General features: G+C 34.6%; 2 protein-coding genes across 7 annotated transcripts; one reads left to right on the forward strand and one right to left on the reverse strand.

Annotated features, from left to right (window-relative positions):
* The first annotated feature begins 10,379 nt into the window (after positions 1 to 10,379).
* LOC131661891 (uncharacterized) lies at positions 10,380 to 13,206 on the forward strand. Of its 5 annotated transcripts, none has more exons than XM_058931543.1 (5): positions 10,380 to 10,739; positions 10,822 to 10,956; positions 11,296 to 12,145; positions 12,226 to 12,756; positions 12,942 to 13,206. In XM_058931543.1, coding segments are annotated over exons 2-5 (1,491 nt in total). In that variant the 5' UTR covers positions 10,380 to 10,739; positions 10,822 to 10,954; the 3' UTR covers positions 13,050 to 13,206. The 5 variants fall into 5 exon arrangements, with proteins under 5 accessions (XP_058787526.1, XP_058787527.1, XP_058787525.1 ...); XM_058931544.1 differs by having other exon boundaries at positions 10,380 to 10,733; XM_058931542.1 differs by having other exon boundaries at positions 10,380 to 10,700.
* Positions 13,207 to 14,141: 935 nt separating this feature from the next.
* LOC131661890 (ARF guanine-nucleotide exchange factor GNOM-like) lies at positions 14,142 to 22,541 on the reverse strand. Of its 2 annotated transcripts, XM_058931541.1 has the most exons (4): positions 22,269 to 22,541; positions 21,852 to 21,940; positions 20,682 to 21,450; positions 14,142 to 18,345 (listed from the first exon to the last, which is right to left on the reverse strand). In XM_058931541.1, the coding sequence occupies exons 3-4, from the start codon at positions 21,420 to 21,422 to the stop codon at positions 14,665 to 14,667; spliced, it is 4,422 nt and encodes a 1,473-aa protein (XP_058787524.1). In that variant the 5' UTR covers positions 21,423 to 21,450; positions 21,852 to 21,940; positions 22,269 to 22,541; the 3' UTR covers positions 14,142 to 14,664. The 2 variants fall into 2 exon arrangements, with proteins under 2 accessions (XP_058787524.1, XP_058787523.1); XM_058931540.1 differs by lacking the exon at positions 21,852 to 21,940.
* Between the last annotated feature and the right edge of the window lie 4,040 nt (positions 22,542 to 26,581).

Consider the following 26,581-nt stretch of genomic DNA (forward strand, 5'->3'; position numbering starts at 1 on the left):
TATCCAAGGTCTTTGGTGGAGAAATACTGAGCAACGAATCGTTTTATATCTAAGATGGCATCTTTATTGTTTCCAGTGATGATGATGTCATCAATATAAACAAGGACATGGTCGTTTGATCACAATTGTAAGTGAACAGACTATAATCAGAAATTGATTGACAAAAACCTTTTTGAATAAGAGTGGTGGAGAATTTTGAGAACCATTGGCGAGAAGCTTGTTTAAGACTATAAATTGATTTGTTTAATTTGCAGATACATGGTTTCTTTTTATGAGATAATCCAGGCGGTAATTTCATATAAACTTCTTCATTGAGATCTCCTTGAAGGAATGCATTGGTGACATCAAGTTGATGTAATTCCCAATTTTTAATGGCAGCAATGGAGAGAAGAAGTCGAACCGTGACTAATTTGGTGACTGGTGAAAAGGTATCATGATAATCAATACCTCGAACTTGAGTGTAGCCTTTGGCTACTAATCGGGCCTTATACCTCTCAATGGTACCATCAGAGTGACATTTTATTTTGTAAACCCAATTACATATTTTCTTTCTGGGAGTGAACATACAATCCAACTGTTATTCGATTCAAGGGCTTGAATTTCTTTAGCCATATCTTCACGCCATTCAGCTGATTGCATGGCTTGAGAATAAGATTTTGGTTCTTTTTTTCAATGAGATTGATGAGAAAAACTCAATGATAATTACTTAGATTTGATAATGATAAATAATTTTCCAAAAGGAAAACTAATTTTTGATGTGACATTATTAATTTTAGTGACGTAATCCTTGAGGTGAACTGAAGGAGTACGAATACGTTGAGGATGAAGAATATTTGAAGGATTAAATTATGTAAAAGGATTATTTGGAAGAGTTTCTACAGAAATTGATGGAAGATTGGATGAGGTATCATCGAGGGAAAAGTCACAATTGTGTCATTTGGATTATCATTGTGATTATTTCTCGGAGGGCTATTAGGTTGAGTTGGTAAAGTGGAAGACGTGTCGTCAAATTCATAATCAAGAATTTGAGTGTTGATGCTTATGGTATTATTAAAGGGAGGAGAGTGAAGATCTTGATAAGGAAATACAGTTTCATGAAACTGAACATCGCGAGAGACATGTATTTGACGAGTTTTCATGTGATATATGCGATATCCTTTTTTATTAAAAGGGTAACCAACAAAAATAACAGGTTTGGACCGCTCATCAAATTTATGTTGAATGTTCATATTTTTAGCAAAACATAGACATCGAAACATACTAAGTGATGAGTATGAAGGAGGAGAACCAACTAAAATTTAATGAGGAGATTTATATTTTAGGATAGGAGTAGGGAGTTTGTTTATAAGGTATGCTCAGTAAGAACACATTCACCCCAAAATGAAAGAGGTAAGTTCGCTTGAAAGCGCAACGCTCTTGCAACATTAAGAAGGTGTCGATGTTTTCGTTCCACTACTCCATTTTGTTGAGGAGTTGCAACACAACTGCGTTGATGAATGATGCCATGATCATGAAACCATGTTTGCATCTGTGTGGACAAGAATTCTGAAACGTTGTCGGAACAAATGGTTTGAAGTTGGGGAAGAAAGATGTCCCCATTACCAGAGTTGATTTGATTTGATTGATTTTAGTGTTAAATTGACGATTTATTTGAGTAAAAAATGAACTGACATTGTGAATGTTTCAGATTTATGTTGCATTAGATACAACCAAGTACATCGTGAATAGTCATCGATAATTTTTAGGAAATAACGTGATCCATTATTGGATGGTATAGAGAATGGACCCCAAATGTCAACATGAATGAAGTCAAAGCAATGAGATGAATAAGTAGTTCTTAAGGAAAAAGGTAAACATGGTTGTTTCGCACGCGGACAGGTTTCACAAATAAAGTCTTTATTTGCATTAATATTTGGAGAATTTTCAATAATGAAATTAAAATGAGACAACGATGGATGACCTAGGCGTGAATGCCATAGGTCAAACTTATTACAATGCTTAGAACTAAAAAAAGAGCTTGATGGATGACTAAGGCAACAGTGATCCTTGTCATGATTATTTGATATTGATGCATCATTTAGATAGAATAGTCCATTCTAAGCACTACCTTGACCAATCATCTTCTTTGTTGCCCGGTCCTGAAAAATGCAACCAGAAGATGAGAAAATTGCATCACAATTTATCGATTTTGTTAATTGTGAGATAGATAATAGGTTATATTTGAATGTCGGAATGTGAAAACATTCATAAGTGTAAGTGATGGTGAACGATTAATAGTTCCTATGTGTTTTACATGTGCTTGAGAATCATCAGGCAATTGAACCGAGATATGAGTATGAACAGGAGAATATGAAGAAAATAAAGAAAGAGATATACATATGTGGTTTGAAGCATCAGAATCAATAATCCATGAAAAAGGAATACAAGTAAATGATGTACATGTGAAGTTCACCGATGGTCCCACAGTCTCTTCTTTAGCTAAGAGAGATAGGAGTTTTTGATATTGTGCACTTGAAAGTTGATTAGCGAAAGAGGATGATGATGGTTTTGATTTCTTTTGTGGCTAATTTGGAAAACCATGAATCTGATATCAAGTAGCAATAGTGTGACCATTCTTAGTGCAGTGTTCACAGTAAAGACGCCGGCGTTTTCCTTGAGTGTGACATGGCACTTTAGAGGTATGGAGCACAGCTGATTCTTCAGTGGGGAGAGGGCGAAAATTGATCTCTTGTTGTTTTTCTTCCTGACGAACTAGATTATAGATACGTTGAATTGATGGAAATGGATCCATCAGAAGAGTTTGACTGCAGATAGCCGAAAAACAGTCATGAACTCCTTGAAGGAATTCCATGGCACGATCTTGATTCTGCTAATCAAGAATACTTTTAGCATTACCCCAGATACAAGGATTGTCAGGAGCAATACAATTGAGTTCATCCCAAAGAGATTTGAGCTGAGTGAAATAAAGAGAGACAAACATGCCTTCTTGTTTGAGGGCAGGAATTGAATGTTTCAATTGATATATTTTATGAGCATTTGATTGAGAGAATCGGTCTTTTAGATTGGACTAGATTTGTGCTGCAAATTTCAGCGTACAAAATGCTGGGACGAGTCTCGGTTGAAACCGAGTTAAGAATCCAACTTGCAACCAGATCGTTGCAACATTTCCATTTAGGAATGTCTTATTTCTTCTTCAGATTGGTAAGTGACCCGTCAACAAAATCTAACTTATTTTTGGCACGAAGTGCTATTGTTACTGCACGTCTCCATGAACCATAGTTATCACCAGTAAGTAAAGGGGTAGCAAGAACAATTAAAGGATTATCTGAATGGTGAATAACACAAGGATTTGTGTTTAGGTTTGTTCTAGAGTGATCAGTGATGGGCAGATTTTCAGGCATGGTGACAGATAAAAATAAGGGTGTCGATGAAGAAGAAAAAAACAAAGTGAGGGATATTAACCAGAAAAATAATGATACCATATAAGAAAATATGTAGTAAAGTAGGAATAATTGTTGTGTTTTTATTTCATGTGATTTGCATTACATATATACACGAACTATATAAACGAAAAATGGATACAAGGATATATGCATTGAAAACCTAGTCTATATTTGGCCTATAATAAAAACCTATTAATATAATTGATAACAATTTCCATAAGAAGAGATACAATTGATGAAATTTGTCTGCTGTATTTTTGGTATTCATTAATTGTATAATCTATTCATAACAGTCTTCAAGGCTTGAAGTTGGAAGAAAGAGAGATGAAGCATTTTCCAGAAACAGAGAGAGGAAGAAGAAAGAGAGATGAAGCATTTTCCAAAAAGAGAGATGAAGAAGAAAGAGAGAGAAGTTTGAAAAATAGAAAAAGATCTTCATTACTTTTGATGCATAAAGGAAACCAAAAGATGGAAAAGATTTAAAAAGGATTGTGTTTTCAAAATGGTAAGTACTGATTAGATAAAAAAAGTGGGAAAATTAAGAGTTATTTAGTTACTTTATTGAAAATAGTGGTTGAATATGGATCATTGTTGTATTTGGGAAAAAGATTAAAAAAAAAAACTTTTACCCTCAAAAGAATGATGTGGCATAAAAAGAAGATAGGTTAGTTTTGTAAAAACCAAAACAACTTTTTTTTATATTATAGATGTCATATATATATATATATATATATATATATATATATATATATATATATATATATATATATATATATATATATATATATATATATATATATATATATATATATATATATATATATATATATATATATATATATATATATATATATATATATATATAAGGGATACATGAGTTTAGGCTGGCCTATTTTTGTTCCAAAACTACCCTTAAAGTATCTTACATTTACTAAAAATATAACATTCAGAATAACTGCCCACACAATAGAAAGAGGAGAGGAGAAACCAATATATTCATGTAAACTGGACATTAACTACCAAATAGTTATCATCTTGGGAACATTTTTCTACCGGTAATAGTAAATTGATAAATAACAAAGCATTTTCATTGTGAAACAATGCAAACATGAACAAAGAACTTCCTTCTTTCATCTTTCATGGCACTGGTAAGCACCTCTCTCTCAAACACTGTTTCATATCAATATTTTCAAACTCATTGTGGCACAGTTTTCATTCTTTTATATTTAGATACTCATCATACTTACATTCATTATGGTACTGTTTTTTATTCTGTCTGTGTCATGTTTTACTCCACACATTAATTGAACCCTTTTCCAAATACTCTTCTTTGCCAAATATTTTTCAAACTTCATACACTTATACATTTCAGCTTTCGGATTATTATAATGCGGACAAAACTTCACTAATTCCTCCAACCTAGAAGCATACTGAATCACATTCAAATTCCCTTACTTCAACTCAAGGAATTCAATCTCTTTCTTACCACGCACATCTTCAGGAAAGTACTTCCCCAAAAAAGCAGTTCTGAACATAGTCTAAGTGATCTCTGTACCCCGTAATCTTCATCCTATTACGTGCATTATTCCATCAATCTTCAACTTCTTCCTCCAGCATATAAGTACCAAACTGTACCTTTTGCTCCTTTGAGCAAGTCATCACCCTAAAGATCTTCTCAATCCCTTTGAGCCACATCTGTGCACCATCAAGATCATGCCTTCCCTTGAAGATCGACGAATTGTTTCGCTGAAACCTCCCCAGGTCATGTAAATCATCATTATGTCCACCATTTTGATTATTAGGAGGTTCTGCGCCATTGCTTGAGCCAAAGATTCCAAAGCCTCAGCAATAGCATTATTATTTCTTCCACCAGCCATAACTCTCCATATGGTCAACCAACATTAGAAGAAACAACATATCAATAGTGTCCACACACTAATCAATTAACAGGAAATAAACATCATATAAAAACCTAGCCGGACGGATCGACTTGCTATGATATAAACTATGTAACACCCTACTTACCGACTCAACAAATTAAATCAAATAAACATACATATTAGAGGAATCTCCAAGTAGGATGTTACTCATGATAAAACCATCATCCAAACTGAACCATTTATTTATAGTCAAATCATTCAATACGTAGCAGATTTTTTATAAAGTATTATGGCATTAAAAGCCTCAACAACAAACTTGAAATTAAACATGGTTCATCTACAAAATAAAGGAAAGATATGCAACATAACAAAAATAAATAATAGCTTGTTCCCCTCGTGTTACATATCAAAGGGACTCCACTAATAGACTCATTCAACAAGTAACTTAAAGAGGCAAAACATCGTCCTCAACCAAAAGCTTCTACTCGGATACCTGATTGTTTGTACTCCGAAGGAGCACAACAACACAAAAAGGGGTGAGAATACGTTCAAATGATTAACGGTGCATAAACAATCATAGTAGTTCATTACATATAGGTTATCATAGGGATTAACTATTCATCATAACCACAAACATTCATAATCCACTTACAACAAAATCATATGCATTTATTCATACAATGCACCTCATAGCACATCAATGACTCTTATGCATGCGGTACCGACTTCAATAATGGTTCCATCTGCTGAACCCATGGGCCCCACATCGAGCTTGGTACGTTCACAATTTCCCTCGCCGAGACTCATAACATGCCTCTTTCAATAACAACAACGATATAGGATGCATAAATGAATGAATGCATCATCACAATAGTCCAACAACAATTAATTGTATTACACCGAACCGTGCAATTCATGTACAACTACTACAGGGTAGTTCCCACGCCGAAACTATATATCTCAACTCATCATGTTATCGTTATATGTATAACAACTCAACTCATAATCACATCAACATCATCACAACAATTACGCAATTCATTAACTAAACATAAGAGCAATTAACTTCACAAACATATTATCCATGAGAATCATGCCTAAAATAATTCACTTATCACTATCATGTTATAGCTCTTAGTGTAAGCTTCTCAACACTTCAAATGACACTTCATTTGGATACACGGTTAAAAAGCTATGAAGTAAAACGTTAGTGCATGGCATGGTTCAAAACAAAATTCTTTTTTTTTCAAAAGTGATACATTGATAATCGATTGACATAAGTGACAACCGATTGACATAAGTGACAACTGATTATCACAAGTGAAAATTTCCCCTGGAACCTAAAAAATCATGTTTTGATGACATGTTAGCCGATTGACATTTTTAACAATCGGTTGTCACAGTGTAATTTTCTCAAAATTCACATTAGTACAATCAGTTATCATCTGGAACAACCGGTTGTCATTGTGTGTTTTTCCAAAAACCCCAGTTTCTCTGTTACGTGACAGTACCCAATTTCCAATCGCTCAGTGTCATATCAGACCCAATTACAGACTTTTAATTTACTTCAATTCATGATCTATCAACACTATTACACCTACTTTATTCTATAGATCATAAACATATCAAGTTTTTTTTCATGGATTATTCAAACAATTTCATCACCTAGGGACAACTCAATTCACCATGAAACTCATGAATTCCACTCCACAACAACCACAAATCAATGTAATTCAATAGGTATATTCAACAACATTTCACAACAATTTAATCAAAACATACAACCACATATTCATCATTAATTATCATCATATTCATCAGAGTCAAAGAACATCAAATTCCTAATGGAGGCTAAGGGACACCTCCCTACCCTTTCATGATATAGCGCCTTAGATAAACAATCCTCCTTACTTGATTATTCCAGCAAAGATGAAAAAATCCTTGAACTTTTTCTCCTATGCCTTTCTTCTCCTTCCTCTTGTCCTAGCCCTTTTTTGTTTCTCTTCTAAGTTTTCACAACTAACCCTTTTCCACTTCTCTTTTTTTATAATAAATATATTTCTCTTAATTATGTTTTCTCCCTTCTACCCCCAACTCATCCTCACAATTTACCAGCTTTCCCTTAATTTCTCTACACACTTTATTTTATTTTAATATTTTAACATATATTCACTTAATTAAATAATTACTCTTATTATTTAATTGTCACGATAACTCTAAAAATTTCCAACCCATCAAGACACACAAAATCACACATAATTCGTAAATAATTCGATAAAAATAAATAATTGAAAATGGGGTGTTACAGTAAGGATATTATGCAAGTGGAGAACCTTCTATAAGATCTGTTCACGACGAGTGTTCAGGGGGGTAAAGCTCTCCCCTGCCTTTCCTGCTCACTTGAATGTAGTTTTGTCCTTAATGGGAGAGGTATAGTTAATATTCCTTAGGTGTTGTGGACCTTCAGCGCTAGAAACACGCTCCTTAAGGTCTCACACCTTTTTCTAAGTGTTGCTTTCCTCTCCTTTTATGTAGAATTTCCCTTAGTGACTACTTCTTCTAATAAAATTGTTGGCTTCTGGGCAAGAAACTTATTAAATTGTACTGCTTTAATACCATTCTAGAACGCCCCCACAAACATTTCTTGATTTTGGAGGAAGACCCTTATGGTAGCCTCGTTGAAACAGGCGAGGTATTCCTTCTACGACTCTGGTGGTGGACACCTTCTTGTGTCGACTGGCTATGAACTGGTGCATGATATTCTTCACCAACTCTTGATAATTGGTGAAGGAAGCATGGGGAAATCTCATATACCATCGCAAGGCTCTGTCCTTGAAGGTTCCAGACAATAATTTGCATTTAAGGAGTTAGACGCTCTTATGATGGTCATATGTGTATTGATGGAGTTGACGTGCTCATAAGGATCACTGTATCCATCAAAATTCGTCAATGAGGGAGGCTTGAAACCTTCAGAGATAGGTGTTCCCCATATTTTGTTTGAGAAAGGCTAGGGATCTAGCACTTCCATCTCCTTGGGAGGGTTAGTCTTTTGTTGGCGTTATTAAATGTTAAGGACGTTGTCCTCCAAACTCTAAATATGACAAAATACATCTCCGCAATGGTGCTGGCATCACTAGTATCTCTGGTGTCTTCCAGTGTACGGGATGGTGCTCTCCTGTTAACCATTGTTGGAAATAGCTAGGCATAGAAGTGGAGGTGGCAGTGGATATCGAAATGGGAATCATAATGGAAGGTGTGGCCCATATTAGTTTTATCGGGGCCCTACGGTGTGCGTCAGTGTACTTATCAAAAAGTACAAAAGAGCGTGGTATCCCTACGCGTGTAAGGGATAACCAGATGCCTTTGTAATTTTTGGTGGTTAGGGTTTGCTCACGGTGGTGAGAGACCCTGTTTGGTGGTGTTTTTGGCTATGGAGAGAGCAATCTCACGTGAGGCGAGAAGCTCTCTATTATGTGTATATACTGAGGGTGTCATGATTTGTCTTCACCCTCTATAGGCAAGGTATTTATAAAGGCTCATGGGCCTAAAGTTCAGAAAAATCCTAAGAGGTAGTAATTGTTTGTCCTTGATTGGGGGATTGTTAACTGCCTATTTTCTAGGGAGTGGTATGACTCTGTTCATGTGGTTAGTAGCGGAATAACTGTCTTGTACATATCTCCATGGAAGGCAGGCTCTCATGCCACATAAATATCACGCTTGGGAAATGCTTCACGAGGCGGGGACCCGTGTGATGCCCTTATTTGGGACCCTTACAAATATATCACTAAAAAGCTTGAGAAGACTTGATTTCATATTATATGAGCCTAATGACCAAGTTTTTCGCATATTCGAAGTGAAATCTAAAAAAGCCTTTACCTAACATAATGACTTTCCAAGACCCAAGGTCCGACCAAGATGCATGTACTTTCTACACGAGTTCATGTGTTGTTTGTGGCTTCTCTTCTTTCCCCATAACCAAACCCTTGTGATATTCTTCTTGAGTGAATCTGATACCTATTGTGTCTCCCTTCATGGATGGATTGGGTAGTTGCGAAAACCAAATTTCATCATCTACGTTATGCAAAGCTCGGAGAAACGATTTTTCCTTCATAAGTATTTTGTTAACCGCGAGCTAGTTGATCGAAATCAAGGCATCTGATTATTCATGCACTTCCAAACACATAAAAATAGTTTCTTCATATTATCAAGACAAAAATCCTAACAGCGAAACCCTACCGGAAAAACCCTCGTCATTTTTTTAATATTTATTTTTTCAAAATTCCTCTTGAACCTTATAACTTAGAGTAATATATGATCTTTATTGTAAATCATTTCTAATTGAGATCTAGAGTCTCAAAAGTAAAACTTTATTTTTAGAGGTTGCACTCTTGGAAGGTTGGAGAGGTAGTACAACAATATTCAAAGCTTGACCTACATAGTAGAAAATATTATTTGTTGGTGGCCCAATCAAGAAAAAAGAGAAAATAAAACTTCCATGAGTACGTGGTTTGAATGATTGTGCGATATTTTATAGACTTGTGACTTACAAGTCGTGTCGTGCGTGGTGGGACACATTGACCTAAAAAATAGGTGGTGGCAGAAAGCCACCCAATGAACTCCCACCAAGTATCACTCTCACCATTACTGCTTGGACCACCCACCTTATTTTATGGGCCACTAAACTCTAATCACATATCTTTTCACATCAATTAATTCATTAATTAATCCAAAGTGCAACATTTTTAGTCTATGTTTTAATGCAGATCATGTGTGATGTTTCAAAATTCAAAATTTGTTTTTGAGGTAGATGGAGTATATACTATATAGCACGGTCGATGGTGGATGTTGAAATTAAAAAACATAGATTAAATGGCTTAATGTAAATTGACACTTGGACATGATTATGACCACTGATACAAAAAGCAACTTCCATCTGTCGGAATATCTTAACACTCTGTTATAACTGGTGGACATTATTAAACAATTAATTAATACTAGATTAATATTATGGATTAAATAATATTAACAAAAATGAGAAAAACAAACAAACAAAACTTTTTTTCAATGAAACTTCCTTCATCTTTTATTGTTGTGGAAATTTCTGATACTAAACCTTATGTCTCATAAATAAAAGTGTAGTACCAATAAATTATGCTATATATTCTTCTCTCACCATAGACTGTGTTCAATGATTACTTAGATCAATTTAAGGATTCTGAAACACAACAAAATTTACCAGAAAGATTAAAAAAAAAAAAAGGAAAATTAGAAAGAGAAAGTGGAAAATATTTCTGAAAAAAATGCAGAATATACCTAATTCTGCATATGGAGTACGCTGATCACACACCCATTTTTTGTACTCTTGATCTTCATCATCGTAATCGTCTTCTTTTTCATATTCTTCATCTGGGTCATTGTAATTTTCATTCTTTCTGTTAAAGTTTATACCTTTTTTCTGGGAATTTTCTTATAAAAGTTTTGTTTTTTTTACATTGCAGAGACAGAGAAGGTTACAATCAAAAAGATCATAGCTTGTACGCAAAGAGGACAGGCAGAATCATCATCATCATCATCTAATAATAAAGCAAAACAAAAAGGAAAATATTCTAATTTGGTTGTTGCTAAGGTACGATGTAAGACTCTGATTGTTTTTTCTATCTTTTTGCCGTGATTGTTGGAAATTTAGTCCTGTGTCTCTCTCATGCCTCATATGTCTATTTTTGTGCACCTTTCTTTTTATGATAAATTGTTGAGCTTTTTGCCATGTTTAAGCAAAATCCATGATTGTTTAACTTCCTGTTTTGGCTTGCATACAGATTATGATTGACTAAAGGTATCTTAGTTTGGCTTGTTGTGGCTAGTGGTTTAGATATTTTACAACCAAAACATAATTTAACTTCAGCTAGTTAATAAGAGTTGTTTGGTGCATCCACTGATAAAGATTCTTTTGTTTCAATTTTCAAATGTAACAGGGCAAAGAAGAAGATGATGATGATTCCGGATCGGTTAGAGACTTGTCATGATCCTCTTAGAATAACAAGATTAACTTTTATACCAGAAAAACTTGGTGATCTAGTTTCAATGGCAATAAAGATTGGCATACTGGTCTGTCTTATAGGATCCATAGCACTTGCTATCCATTCAACATTCGCTAAACCGGACCGGTGGTTTCCGTTACCGGAGCATTTGCATATTATACAGAATGATTCGATCATTGAAATCGACGTTGAAACAACAAACATCTCACATATTGTATTCGGCATTGCTGGCTCATCGAACACGTGGCATAGCCGTAGCAACTATGGGAAGCTTTGGTGGAATTCAAACACTTGTAGAGGTTATGTTTGGCTTGACAAGAGACCGAGGAATTTGAAGGCGGATGATGAGTTAATTCCATATAAAATCTCAAAGGGATGGGCCAAGTTCAAGCACACGCACTCTGCGTCTGCTGTTCGGATAGCTCGGATAGTTTATGACAGCTTTAGACTCGGTTTGCCAAATGTTAGGTGGTTTGTAATGGGAGACGATGATACAGTGTTTTTTCCGGAGAATTTAGCTACTGTGTTGGGAAAATATGATCACAATCAGTTGTATTATATTGGTGGAAATTCTGAGAGTGTGGAACAAGATGTGATGCATTCTTTTGATATGGCTTTTGGTGGTGGTGGTATTGCAATTAGTTATGCATTAGCAGCTAGACTAGCCAATATTATGGATTCTTGTCTTCATAGATACTTTTATTTTTATGGTTCTGATCAAAGAGTTTGGGCTTGTATAAAAGAATTAGGAGTATCTCTTACCCGAGAAAGCGGATTCCATCAGGTATACATTCACATTAATTACGCTATAAAGTTTTCTTTATCGGTAAGAAATTTACCATTGTTATGATCTTTTTGTTTCAGTTTGACGTTCAAGGGAATCCATATGGTATTTTAGCCGCGCACCCTTTGGCGCCACTTGTGTCGCTCCATCACCTAGATCGATTGAACTCATTGTTTCCGAACCAAACTCAAATGAGTTCATTGAGAAAGCTCATCGGTGCATACCAGCTTGACCCTGCAAGGATAGTGCAGCAAAGTATTTGTTATGATCATAGCCGAAAATGGTCGATATCTATTTCATGGGGCTACTCAATACAAATCTATTCATTGTTGGTGAGTGCAGCAGATTTGCAGATGCCCTTGCAAACGTTTAAAACATGGAGAACTTGGAGCGACGGTCCTTTCACGTTTAATACTCGATGGATAAACCCTGATGTATGTGAGCAGCCATCTATATTTTTCCTGGATCGGGTTAAAAAGGTGGGCACCGGAAGTGTAATGACCTATAAGAGATCTGTTGACCAGGAAGCAAAGAAGTGCAACAGAGCAGATGGAGAACTTCGGAGAATTAAAGTTTCTGCCTTGAGGCTGAATTCAGAATATTGGAAGAATGTACTATCCTCTCTCTCTCTCAAATAGTCTCACAAGTATTTACGTCAATAGATAACGTCAATATAAACAACCTCACAACCAAAACAAAAACATCATTAGATTTTGAAATTCTTATTGAAATTTTTTGTATTGATGTTTAAGTATAGATTTTAATTTGATAATTTGATTTGACTGTTGTAAATCAGGTACCGCGTAGGCATTGCTGCCAATTTATGAATGGTGGAAGCATAAAGGATGGCAATGTGCATATCAGAATCAGGAAGTGCAGACCTCAAGAAACAATTTCTACTTAGAAATCAGTTGTTTTTGTTGGGCGGTATAGATTAATATAAAAGTTGAGTGAGTTTTGTAAGATTGGTCACTAAAATTTTCACCTATGTACATATGTAATTGTCAAAATGATTACATAATCTCAACTTTTAATAAATGAATGTCTCGGGGAGTTTTACACTTGTATGTCTTGAAGTAGATATTATAGAAACATGTACTGTTTTTCTCTTCACTTCCATATTCTTGCTTTCTTTTTTCATTTAGGCACACGTTTTAAAACTGTTTTAAAACTATGAACGATCTTGTATGTGCTCAGTTACTATGATTTGTGAACATGTTGTTTAATGGTGGAACAGAATGCATGGAGTCTCAGTTTCTCTAAATTTTCTTATCACATTAAGAATGGATTTGAAGATTGTGAGGCCCGACAGTTCATATTACAATCACTTTCTCTCACTCCTTTTCAAATGGAATGTATTATGATTTTTGACCGCGTAGGACATGAAGATATAATGAGAAACCTTAATTGAATGCTAGGATTATAATTGTTTGATCACAATAGATAGAATATGGAAGATCTCCTCTTTCTTGGCTGTTATATGGTGTGAGCTTGGAGTGCTTAATTGATTTAAGAGATGGGTAAGCAGCAAACTTGATTAACATGTTTTGAGACCAAAAAGAAAATATGGAAACAAGCCAGTCCACATAATCCATTAAGGAGGTGAATGCCATTATGCATAATGACATGCCTAGACCAAATTTTGACACCAAAAAGAGGAAATGCAAATCGCTATGCAACTACTAATACATCATAAAGGCACAAATCCAACAATCAATATATTTCAAAAACATTACATTATGTGTCAGGGTTTATCACACTCTGGCAAATATATGAATGCATGCAAAACTAATTTATGTCATACCCCTGCAGTAAAGAGAATTCAGGTTCTGTACAAAATAGTTTTGGAAACTAAGGGTTAACTATCCCTGACTTAGCCCCATGGATAGAAAGGGAGCCCAATAGTTCCCGCTAGAGAGCTGAAATCTTTCTGAATTTGTAATAAATATATTAATCTAAGTTTCAGGAACAGGTGTTAGGATTTGAATCAGGAAACTGAAAAATGCTACACTTGTTTTATTTCAATATGAACTGAACTCCTTTATATACATATACAGTGTCTCATATCAGGTAGTACACTCACGGTTACAACACAATTAACTACTTAACAAACTAAAAAACCTGATTCAAATAACTTTTAACAACAATAAGCTTCTATGGAAGGCGGGATAAAGTGGAGATGCCAGACAAACAGGTGAAAATGTGATTTCAGTTACAACACAGTTAACTATTTATCAACAAACTAACAAACCTGATTTAAGTGACATTTAAGAGCAAACTTCTATGAATGCGGGAAACTGGAAATGCCAGACCGTAAATGGAGATGTGATTTTAGATTTTAGACAGACTTAAAAATCTTCGCCTGGGAATTCTCGTAATACATCTGCATCTACCATTAGCAAAACAAAATTAACAAGTGAATATGATTCACAGTATTTTGAATAATCACTACTTTAGGGATCATGTGTATTGAATATGAGCAGAAAAAGCCATTCAAATGGAAACAACATTGTATCTCATTAACCAACAAAACCAGTATCTTCAAGGCTTGTGGTTCCACTTGAAGGAACGGAAACCTTTTCTTCAGGTGCCAAACCTCCTACTGATTCACCCTGTTTGTGCTGCAAATGTTCAGAATCCTGCTCAGGGAATACCTCAAGTTGCAACGAAAGTGAAATGTTGTTCACATGAAGCCAAGTTAATTCCCAAAGACTATCACCACCCAATGCACTCCTCTGGGCCAGTATACCTCTCATTTTCATAGAAAGCAAAGAGCTTTTAAGCAGGTCGGGCACTGTTTCTTGAAGCTTCTCACTTCTTTTCCCCCTAACTTTCACCTTCATATATTTTTCCATTCTGGTCAGTACACCTAACCATAGCTTGCAGAAGGTTGTTAATTGTGATAAAACAGGGAGTGATTGAAGAAAAACTTTGGACAGGAGCTTTACTGCTAAGATAAGGGTGCCCTCCATATTGCGGTAGTCCTTCTGAGAGTGTCCCTGTGAAATCTCAAGAAGATCATCAAGCACGGTGAAGATCACAAGATCGAAACAGTCTAACCACTTACCATATGGGAGATAAATGTCATCTGCTCCTGTCAAGCACTTCTGCAAAGATAATAAAGCATGATTTCTAACCTCCTCTCTCTGGTCTAAACACACTTTCCTTAAACCCTGTCCTAATATCAACCACATGTCTCCAATATCCTTAGACAACTTAGACATTTGCTCCTCCTCCATTGTCTCCTTGGCCTCGCTAGTCCACCGGGACAAGCAGTTGACTGACCCTGTCATTAGATCTAGTGCCCGCACAGATCGCTCAGCTTGGCCAACACGAGACTCAGCAAACTGCCTTGCAGTATCTACGCAGAGAACATAATTAGCTGGAAGCAAGTGGGCACCATCTGACATAATGAAAAGAAGTGTATCAAATCCAGCCTCAGATGCTTCAATATGCCTAGCAGTGATGGAAAGTAGTGATGTAATTGTACGCCATCCTAACTGGGATCTTATGTGAGAAGCATTTGCCTTCACAAGGCGGCTGACTTCCTGAGTAATCTGTTCACAGTAAGCATCAGCAACCCGGGCATCAAGCTTTAAGACAAGTTGTAACGATCTCAAAAGTTCGTCGGCAATGTTTTCCTTGTATGGGAGCAATCGCTGGCAAATCCTTAGGAGTCCAAACACAGCCTTTTCTACTAAGGCACAGGGCATTACAGTTGACTGAACAATATTGGATATGTGGTCATATACACCCGGCCAAAGAATCCCTATTCTATCCCTGTTATTCAAAGTGATTGCAATCAGCAACTCCAGGCAGAAAACTGCTGTATCTTCATCCTCTGGCGTGCTGTTCACTTTTTGAGGTCGACCTGCAGCCCAAATGAGCGCTTTTGCAAGCTGTTCGAGAGATTTAGCTTGCAGAAATTTACTCTCAGTAAATATGCTGTCAATGTGACACTTCTGTATTGTTTGAAGAGTGCGCTGATGAGCAGCAAGTTGTTGTTCAGTAGGTTGTGATCTTGGCTCCTCGGTGTCAAGAGATAAGAGTTGACTAAACCTACCCATCAATCCTGAGGATCTCCTTGGTGTGCCAATCGATTGCATATGAGCTGAAGATAAAGAGTTCACAATAGGCTTGCCGTGCACAGTTTCAGCAGAAAGCTCTGAATCGTCAGCTGCATCACTGGCAACACGGGCAGGAAGAAGACCTAGCTTGTGCAATCTTAAAATGCAATCCAGAATATTTCTCCAACCTGTGCGTATGTAATCACCATACCTGTTTGCAATAGTGAACACTGTTACAGTTGCCATTCTTGCTTTCATGTCATCTCCAAAGGCAAGGACTGGTTCCTCAACCAACGATGGGTTTAAAAGTGTAGTGAACTTACAAAGTGACACTACAAGATCATCAAGAACATCTTCAAGATGATGGCAAGCAGAAATCTTAGCAATAGCTAAGAATCCGTCCATACATGTTTGGTATACCTCTTCATGTTCGGCGTGATCGAATACAACAGAGATAGCAGCAATAGTTGGCCCTGACATTATGGCAAACATATCATGATCAAGGTAAGCCTTGGAACCAGATACAATAAATGGAGCAGTTTTCTTTGACTTATGCATTAGATCGATCCATCGACTTGGTGTCATTTCAGGAAACCCAACACCTTGTTCAGGGGTTGTACGGATTTCATTCTTACAAATTGAATGATAAAGTTCTGATAGGAATTCTCGAGGAAGATCATTGCCTCCATTTATATGCCTATTATTCCTGATAAAATCCTCTTCTGTCATCTTCTTTTTAACCTGCACGTTGTGCTGGTCTGTATTAAGCATTATCATTGAGTATGATAACACAAGAGCAGCATCCTTGTTAGCTAGGATATGTGGTGACTGTTCATAGTATCTCTCAGAGAAAGCTTCAAGCACCCTATGTATCTTTTGTGACTCTCCAGGCAATCTGAAAGTCTCCAGAAATAAACGAAGGGCTGTATCTAAGTTCATATCCTGGAAATCAAATGTTCCAGCAAATTCATGAAGAACCTGAACACAAAATTCGTCATGATTTCCAAGAAAATCACCAACAAGATTCTTATCCAACCCAGCAGTGTATCTGAAAAAGCAAGCAACACTTTGGGGATCAAGTTTGTCAGGCAAGAGATGTGTTCCCTGGAGAAACTCCAAACCTTTCTTAGGATCACGATTGAAGTGGTCAGCACCAATCATCAATCTTCTCTTTATGTACTTTCTGCGGCGGGTGAAAGTAACCCAATGATTTGGATCACCATAATTTTCACATTTAACCATCCAGAATGGAATATACTCTTCAAGATTCACAGGAGAATATTCTGAGTTAGCAGATCCATTGGTTATCCTTTCAGCCATTCCCTGTATAACAGCAATAAGACCATCCAAAGCAAGAATATGCATGGCAGACAATGGACAGTTCACAGGAAATGCACTTCTTGACAATAAATTAGCGAGGTCTTCAAAGACATTGCTGCAAGTTATGTCGCTATCAAAGTTAGCATACATATCAACCATAAATGTCTTTTGCCTGCAGAAGTCGACAAGGGCTTCCATGGCTACCTCTTGCTGCTGGTATGAAGCCCCATATCTGCTTTGTGCAAGTCTCAAAATGACACAAGAAAAAAATGCTTCTAGCTGCAATTTGAGTTCTGTACGAAGATGATGATAAAGATTGAGAACAATGCTACACACCATTGAAAGTATGAGCGGACTCATTGACAAACCAAATTGCATCAGATTATGAAAAAGTTCATCCTGAATTAAGCTTAGCAACCTTGGGTGACGGTGAATAGAAGGCCCTCCAAGTTCTATAGCCGAATTGATTAAAGTTAAAGCAAAAAGGGGTACGTCTTCATCAAATGCTATAGTGTTTGATCTAGGACCCAATTCCGAATTCTCAATAACGTTCAGCAAAGAACACAAAAAGTGAAATATTTCCACCATGCAAGGAACACCGTATGGTTCAGTCATGAGATGCACATCATATGATGCACCTTCCTTGCCAGTAAGAGCTATCGCTGAGTTTTCATCCATCATAGTTACAGTCACAGCACTTGCAGCATTTGAAGCAAAGTTTGTGGGTTGCGGCTGATTATCATATTCAGAACTCATGCTGCCATTCTCCAACTTTCTACTTCCGAAAGCGTACTCGTTATTTAGGCTTCCAGTCTGCACAACAAACAACAAATACAAATTTCATATAGATATGGTATTGTGAATACTAAGTTCATGACAACCCAAATAGAGACTGATTCAGAGGGAAGCATGTGTGGCTGAATCCCCCTCCACAAACATTCCTATCAGTTTTCTTATGGAACATTATAAGTAATAATACTACAATAATTTTAAAACAATATCCACATTTCATAAGTGATTCTCTTTATAAACTAGGTAATTTCTTCTAGTGTTTTCTACTTTACATATTCATGTATTTACTTTAAATTATAATACTATAATAATATAGAAAATGATGCAATATCATTTTAAATATTTTATTTTCTGGTTTTTTACAAATTCAGTTTTTACAATATGATTTTATATATATTGACACAAACACACATATAGTTGAATGCACGAATTTTACGACGACTATTTCTAGAGTTCCTTAACATGTGCCCTAAGAGCTCTATAGAAATAGTCGTCGTAAAAGTTCCGCACTCAACTATAAGTGTCATAAGTCGTGCATTCAACTCTATATAGAAATGATAGCATTTTCCATTTTATTTAAGTTTTAATAAAAATAATAAATGAATTTTGTCAAAAAAAATAAAAATAAAAATAATAAATGAACTATAACTGCCATAAAATTTAATTCATAGTCTTTTAGGTTCATCCCTGTAGCCGGAAATGCAATTTAAAGGTAAAACCATTAACAGTTCCCTGTAATGTCTGAAATTTTGACTATCTAAGTGTCATAATCAGTAACCTCTGAAGCATGGGTACTTCTAACATGTTGAAGTACACATACCATATTTGTGGTACTTTATTATTCCGTTTCGAGTAACATTTTGGTTTTTTCATTCATTATTATATAATATCCCAAGTATTTTAGTTTCTTTATTATTGAATTGAACACAACTTTTGACTTTTTAAACTTTTATTGTGATGTTTTGTTTTGAATTAAACAATTTGGTTCTCTAGTGATGTATTTTATAGAAAAAATCTTAATTTTTATTGTCATGCATACCCAAGGTTGTCAAGATCGGGATCTTGCATAAGATCGAGAGGGGATAACAAGATCATAAAACATAAAATCGGAATTAAGATCAGAAGATTCTACCCAATTATTTTTGTAAGATCAAGAGGGGTGGCAAGATCGTAACAAAAATCGTAAGATACTACTAAAACGAAAAAATAATACTATACATGTGAAGTATTTTTACATAATATTTTGGTAGGTAAGTTTATTTGTGGGAAAATAACCTTTTATCATATTCTTTAGATAGACATGTAAGATTGAGTTTTTATACTTTCACCTAACTCATCCTTACAAACTGGCTTGTAGGGTGAGGATTGCCCCCACTTATTTGGACTCTTAACACCCCCTCTCACGCCCAGTATTGAACGTCTCACGCCCAGTATTGAACGTCTGGAGCGTGGAACTAAATGGTGGGTGGCCCGATAGCGGAAACCTAATAGTATGTGGCCCAACAGATCTTAAACCAGGCTTTGATATCATCTTAGAGTTTGACCTAACTCATCCTTATAAACCAGCTTGTAGGGTGAGGATTGCCCCCACTTATTCGAACTCTTAACATACTTTATTACCATTTATCTTATCACGGGAATTTGGAAGACATTAGGAACATATTTGGTCCATTGCTTGGTTTATGATAAGTCTAATTTAAAACAAATCCTACCGCTGATATGCTTATTCTCTAAACCCTAAATCTAAAACTTCGTCATTTCAAAGGGTACCATACCCATACCTATACCTATGCATCATAGTCAGTAACTGTTCATAAAGACACAAAGACGTGCTCTTTCCTAATACTAACCATACAGAGAAAGACTGTCCACAAAGACACAAAGACGTGCTCTTTCCTAATACTAACCATACAGAGAAAGACGCTAAAGATAGTTAACATACTTTCTTCTTGTTGGGGGGCAGAGGAAAAGGGAAGTGTGTCAAGTCCATTTAGATGTTCAAATAGTCAGCAGGTAAAAGACTATTAGTGGAATATAACTCTAAAAAATCCCTTGCTAAATCTTTATTGCATATAATAAAATGACTAAAATTATAATATAAAGGGTTATTTAAATATTTTTTAATCTGATTCCTATAGAATAGAATTGGCCAAATTTGATTTTAGTCTATTTAAAAACTTAGGGATTAATATCAAAATTTTCAATTCTATAGGGATCAACAACAAAAAATTAAACCCAATTTGAATAGGGAGTCGACAATATTCTGTCCGCAGAATTGAGAACCAAACTGTATTTGTACCAGCTAGGAGAATAATAATGGAAAAAACCTTGAAATAATGGTAACACTATCCTCTTACCTCCTGTTTCAAATTAGAGCTTCCATTAACTAATGCATGGTCTGTGTTGTCAACATCTTGAAGGTGAGAAAAAATACACCTAACAAGTTCATGCATTGTGTACCGTGATATCTGCTGCAAAGACTCACCTTTGTTTCCAGCTTGATGAACTATACGGAAACAAGTATTCACTATGGTGCAAACATGTTGGTTACTCAGCATTACAGACGCTTTACTTTTCATACACGCTAGAAGAACTTGTAGTATCTTTATTAAAACAACTTCTTCAGAAGAAGTATCAGTGACCTCAAATCTGCAGCTAGTGACAGCATCAACCACCAAGTGAATGGCATCCTCAACGTTGACAGTATTATGATCAATCACATCAAGAGTCAAGATCTTGTAAACAGATGACAAAGAAACACCTGTAATTGCTGCACCAGTTTCATCAGACCGAATCACATCTAGAAAAGGCTGTAGATACAGTGTGGGGTTGATAGACTGCCACTGATGGTGATTCCATGAAAAAATTTGCCTCCTTAATGCCTTAAAAGACTGAATAAGAGAGTGTTCCAGATGATCATCGCCTGACATATAACGACTTCCCCATCTTACATTTCTTCTCATTACTGCCAAAACAGCACCGATTTCTGAATTTATCATGCACGATAAAGTTGTTCTACTGGGACAGGCAGCATCACATTCTTCTGGTTCCTCCTCCTCTATTGAGTTGATACCCGTTTGCAGCTTTAGACGTCCCATTTTAGCCTTTGTAGAGTAGACCAAAAATCTGGTAGACGTTCAACAACACAATGGAATGCTGAGATCTTGAACAAAAGTCTTTTAAGAGACAAAAATATCAAGGTTTTCCACAAATCAAATAACTTACGAGTAACTACTACGTATAGACAATTCAAACAAATTCTACAAATACGTCCAATCATAATTCACCATCTTGTTACAATAACTACATATTGACAGTTATACCATTTAACAAAAACGTCAAATCATGAATCATCATTTAGACATAATGCGCTTAGGTTTTAAGCAATATATAATAACATAACAAAATAGTGAAATAAGTTTCGACGCGTATAAAACAATTTTAATATTAAACTAATAGCTTATACTCAACACAAAATGTCAAACATTCATTAAATAAGTTTCCTATAAAGTCAAAAGAGAGTAAACCTATGTTATGAGACGCGGCGCAGCAGATTTAGCATGCAACCGAAGAATCACACACCGAGTGGAACTATGATCTGCTGCAACACAATTCTCTGGTGCAAACAATGCAAAACAAATTTGCAAATAGGTTATCAAAAGTGTAAACCGGTTTACACAAACGTCAAATCATGAACCATCAATTTGGCACAATGCAGTTAGACTCGAAAACTATTTTACTTTGTCTGCTATTAAACTCATAACTTAAACTAAGCACAAGTTATCAAACATTCATTGAACAAGTCTTCTTTGAAGTCCAAAGAGAGTCCTGAGGTGTGAATCTCCGCGATTTCGCAGGAAATCGCCGAGCGCAGTGGAGCTTTGATCTGCTTGACGCGATCGAAGCCGAAGAAGAAAAATAAAAGAGGGGGAAAAAGGAGATACCTGGAGGGACTGTGTTACTGTTTCCGGTGGCCGACGATAAACTCCGGCTGGGTTTTCCGGCCAGTAGTTGAGATCAGTGAGAGTTGAATCCAAGTTGTTTCTGATTCAACGCTGCATTTTGTTTTGAATTGATTTGATGGAGTTGATGGATTTTGTTGTTTTTAGGGTTTTAAAATTGTTAATAGTAGAAAAATGAGAAAGAAAGTGAATTGAAGTTGGGATTACTCAGTCTGAAGTTGGGAGTTTTTTCTTTCTTGCCTTTTTCTCTTTCCTTTTCCATTTCATAATAAATAGAAACCTATCTGTTTTTTTTTTATTTTGACAAAATCTTTTTGATTTTTACGTATCTTCAAAGTATTTAGTTCTAAGTATTTTTTGGACAGGTACTGTAATTGTTATTAACTATTATTTTGTTAAAAAAAGTAAAAGTATTAGTATTATTTTGTCAAGAAAAAAGTCTTTATTAATCATTATTATTATTAATATATTTTTATTTAACCATAATACTGATTCTTATGCAATTGCTCACTTCTTCGATAGCTACTAGCATTTCTATAAAAACATCACCAAAACACATAAAAAAAATATAGGAATTTTAAAATGTAAGTCAACTGATAAATATCAATGTAATTAAGTTGTATACAATAATTTGTATCTGAGTAGAAGATTTTAGATTATGTGAAAGTTTATAATTGTATTTAGGGCCCGTTTGTTTTGGCTTTTTTTAAAAATGATTTTTATAGTGTTATCAAATTTTGCGAAAATTTTTTTTACAAAAAAACTTTTTATAAAAGCTTCAAATGAAAAATCTGTTTGAATAGTTATTCTTAAAATGTGATTTTAGGTATTTCATTTATTTATGGAGAAAAAATTTGAATATCAAAATTTCAAAAAATCACTTAATTTTGAAGCTATTTCAAATAGATTTTCATAAAAATCATTTTTGAAATACTACTTTTTGAAAAAATTATGATTTTGACTAAGTTTTGGTCTTCAATTATGTATGTTTATGTTATGAGATGTCAAATTAAGTGTTTCATTTTAGAAAAAACGAATATAAAAAAATTTGTAATATTTTGAAAAACGGTTTTAGAAAATCTATTTTCAAAAATACAAAGAAAAAAATCCATTTTTTTAAAGCTGAAACAAACTGGCCCTTAATGAGTTTAATTTTATAGATGTGCTTACTAAGTATTGGTATATTATTTACTAGTGAATGCTAACTTTAAAATAAGAACAATAATAACAGATAAGTTTTATCCCACCAAGTATTTGTATATTATTTACTAACGAATTCTAACTTTAAAATAAGAACAATTATAGCAATCAAGTCTTGTCTGACTAAGTGAGATTGGATATATATGTATATATATATATATATATATATATATATATATATATATATATATATATATATTAACTTTCGTCATAATATTCTATTAAATAGCATATTTTTATCCAAATCGTTAATCTCAAGATTATTCTTAATAACTTATCTTATAGTCTTTATAGATCTGTATCTTCTACTAGTTGTTTGACTTCTCTAAATCTTATCTACTGGGACTTTTTCTTTTATGAGCAACACACCTTTGTGAGAGACACACCACGTATTAAACCAAAACCTTAAGGTGATAGGTGAGTGGTTATCTCACTTATAAATGCTCAAGTCTCCACTTTTCTAATCAAAGTGGGACTTCCCCGCACTTAGTTTTCTCAACATTTCCAATTCACACATGTTATTCTCAACATATAGGTGTTACCCTAACACTCTCTATAATATTTTCATTTTTAATTCTATCATGTCTAGTCTTACCACACATCCAACGCAATATCATCATCTCTGCTACATTTACTTTATTTTCCTATTGATTCTTAACTGTCCAACATTCACTCTCGTACAACATCATGGGTATTACCGCATTTCGATCAAACCTTCCCTCTAGTTTGAGTTATATCTTTGCGCCACATAAAACCTCTAAAGTCTTCCTCAATTTTAGCCACACAACTTAAACTTGATGGTTTATATCTCTTTTTATTTCTCCATCATTTTGTATTATAGAGACAAGATATTTAAATCGTGTGACTTAATGGTCTTCAATTTTTACCTCTAGGTTAGAAACGCTTCTTCTTTTGTTGAACTTACATTCCATATATTTTGTCTTACTTTTGTTTAGGAGAAAACCATACATTTCTAAATTTTGTCTTCAACCTCTCATTTAAATCCTCTTTAGAATCTCCAAGTAGGACTATATCATCTAAAAAAACATGCATCTCAGTGCTAGCTGGCTCTTGGATGTGTTTTGTGACATCCAAAATTAAGGTAAAAAGATATGCGTTTATGGTTGAACCTTGATGTAAATCTATTGTAATGGGGAAATCGTTTATCTCTCTACCATATGTCTATACACTAGTCGATGCCCCTTCATACATATCTTGGATAGCTCAAATATATATGCAATCCTAACTCCTATCTTCTCTAGGACATTAAATCAAATTAATTCTTAGTGACTTGAGTCTCTTTTTTAATCTTCGTTCAATCACTCTTTCCCATTACTTCATGGTATGGCTCATAAGTTTAATCTCCCTATAATTTGCACAATTTTGTATTTTGTTGTTATATATTGGAACTAAAGTGATTCTTCTTCATTCATATGACAATTACTTTGACCTCATAACTTCGAAAGAAGGAGTCGAAGTTTAATGTATACACATAATCGGTGGAAAAAATTTTACATTGTTAATATCACTACTACAAATAATACATTTTATGACGAGACTTTCACCTCACTTAAAAAACCCAAAGTGTAAACCATAAACGCGTCATATTTTATTTTATATTTTAAAAAAATATCATATATTCCCTCAGTTGAGCTGGAAACCGACGAGTAAAGTATTTAGAGGACACGCCTTCCAATCCCAACAACTACATTTTAACACCTTTTGATTTGTTAAATTTTTTATGACTTATTACCTCGATTTTGCTGAAAATCGAGGGATAAAGTATTTAGAGAACACGTCTTCGGATCCCAGCAACTATATTTTATCACCTTTTAATTTAAAAGAATTTTAGGACCTATTATCTTGATTTTGCTTAAAAACGACGGGTAAAGTAGCTAGAAGATACGTCTTCGAATTCCAAGAACTACATTTTATTACGTTTTAATTTTTAAATTTTTTTATGACTTATTACCTCGGTTTTATTGAGAACTGGGGGGTGAAGTATCATATTTTTTTATTTATGATCAATTTAATGAAAAAGTTAAGTAATGAATCTTTGTCGTCCATTTATAAAGTAACAATGGTTAAGACATTGTCAACTCATCAATCCACATCAAACATTAGCGATTTGCATGAAACTCTAACTAGCCAATCAAAACGTGAATTCTACAACTATTCATCTTAGATGCAAAGTGCTGAAATTTAAACTTAACATATTGAAAACAATGATAATGAAAAGAAGAGCAGGAAAATATTTTAAAGTTGATTTTTTAATGTTTATTCTTTTCGTCTAATTAGGAAAGTATGAAAGTGACTTATTAATGTTAGTTGTAGTTGTATAAAGTAAAATGGTTAATATTATTGTTGTTGTTGTTGAAATTTAGTATTTTACAATTCTATTAATTATGTTTATTTATTTATTGTTGTTGTTGTTATTATTCTTGTTGAGATTTAATGTTTAAAAAATCTATTAATTTTTTTATGATGCATCTAAGTTGTGTTAATATTTTAGATCTATGTTAAATTATGTTATGTATTATGTGTATGTGATAATAAAGATCTATGTTAAAGTTATGTCTTGTAATATGAATTTGTGACACCATATTGGTGAATTCAAATTTCAATATCCGAACAAGCCCCTTAGACATTATTGGCTATGTATTATGTGTATATGTGATAACAAATGGGTGAATCGGAATTTCAATATTCAAACATACCCTTTGGAACTGTATTGGATGTGTATTACGTGATACAGTAGGGGTGAATCAAGATTTCAATCTTCCGACATAATCTTTACTTGCTTTTGACGTGGTTCTGATATTGAGTTTGTAGTGTTATGGTGCATTCGTATTTCAAACTCCAGACAACATGAAAGGAGTACTTTTTAATTTTCACGATGGAAGGAACAATTCTCAATTTTAAAATGGTACTTCAACTCGAGTGTAACTATTCTAATAGACTATTTTAATAGTGACGTGTATCTCTTGTGAAGTCAAAAATCAGTTTCTAAATAATGAGAATTGCTGAAGGAGCCCTAAGATATGCTACCACACTCCCGTGAAAAATAAAAAATAACTCTAGATTTTGGAGATGCA

Source organism: Vicia villosa, linkage group LG3 (assembly GCF_029867415.1).
Source record: "Vicia villosa cultivar HV-30 ecotype Madison, WI linkage group LG3, Vvil1.0, whole genome shotgun sequence".
Classification (NCBI taxonomy): Eukaryota; Viridiplantae; Streptophyta; class Magnoliopsida; order Fabales; family Fabaceae; genus Vicia; species Vicia villosa.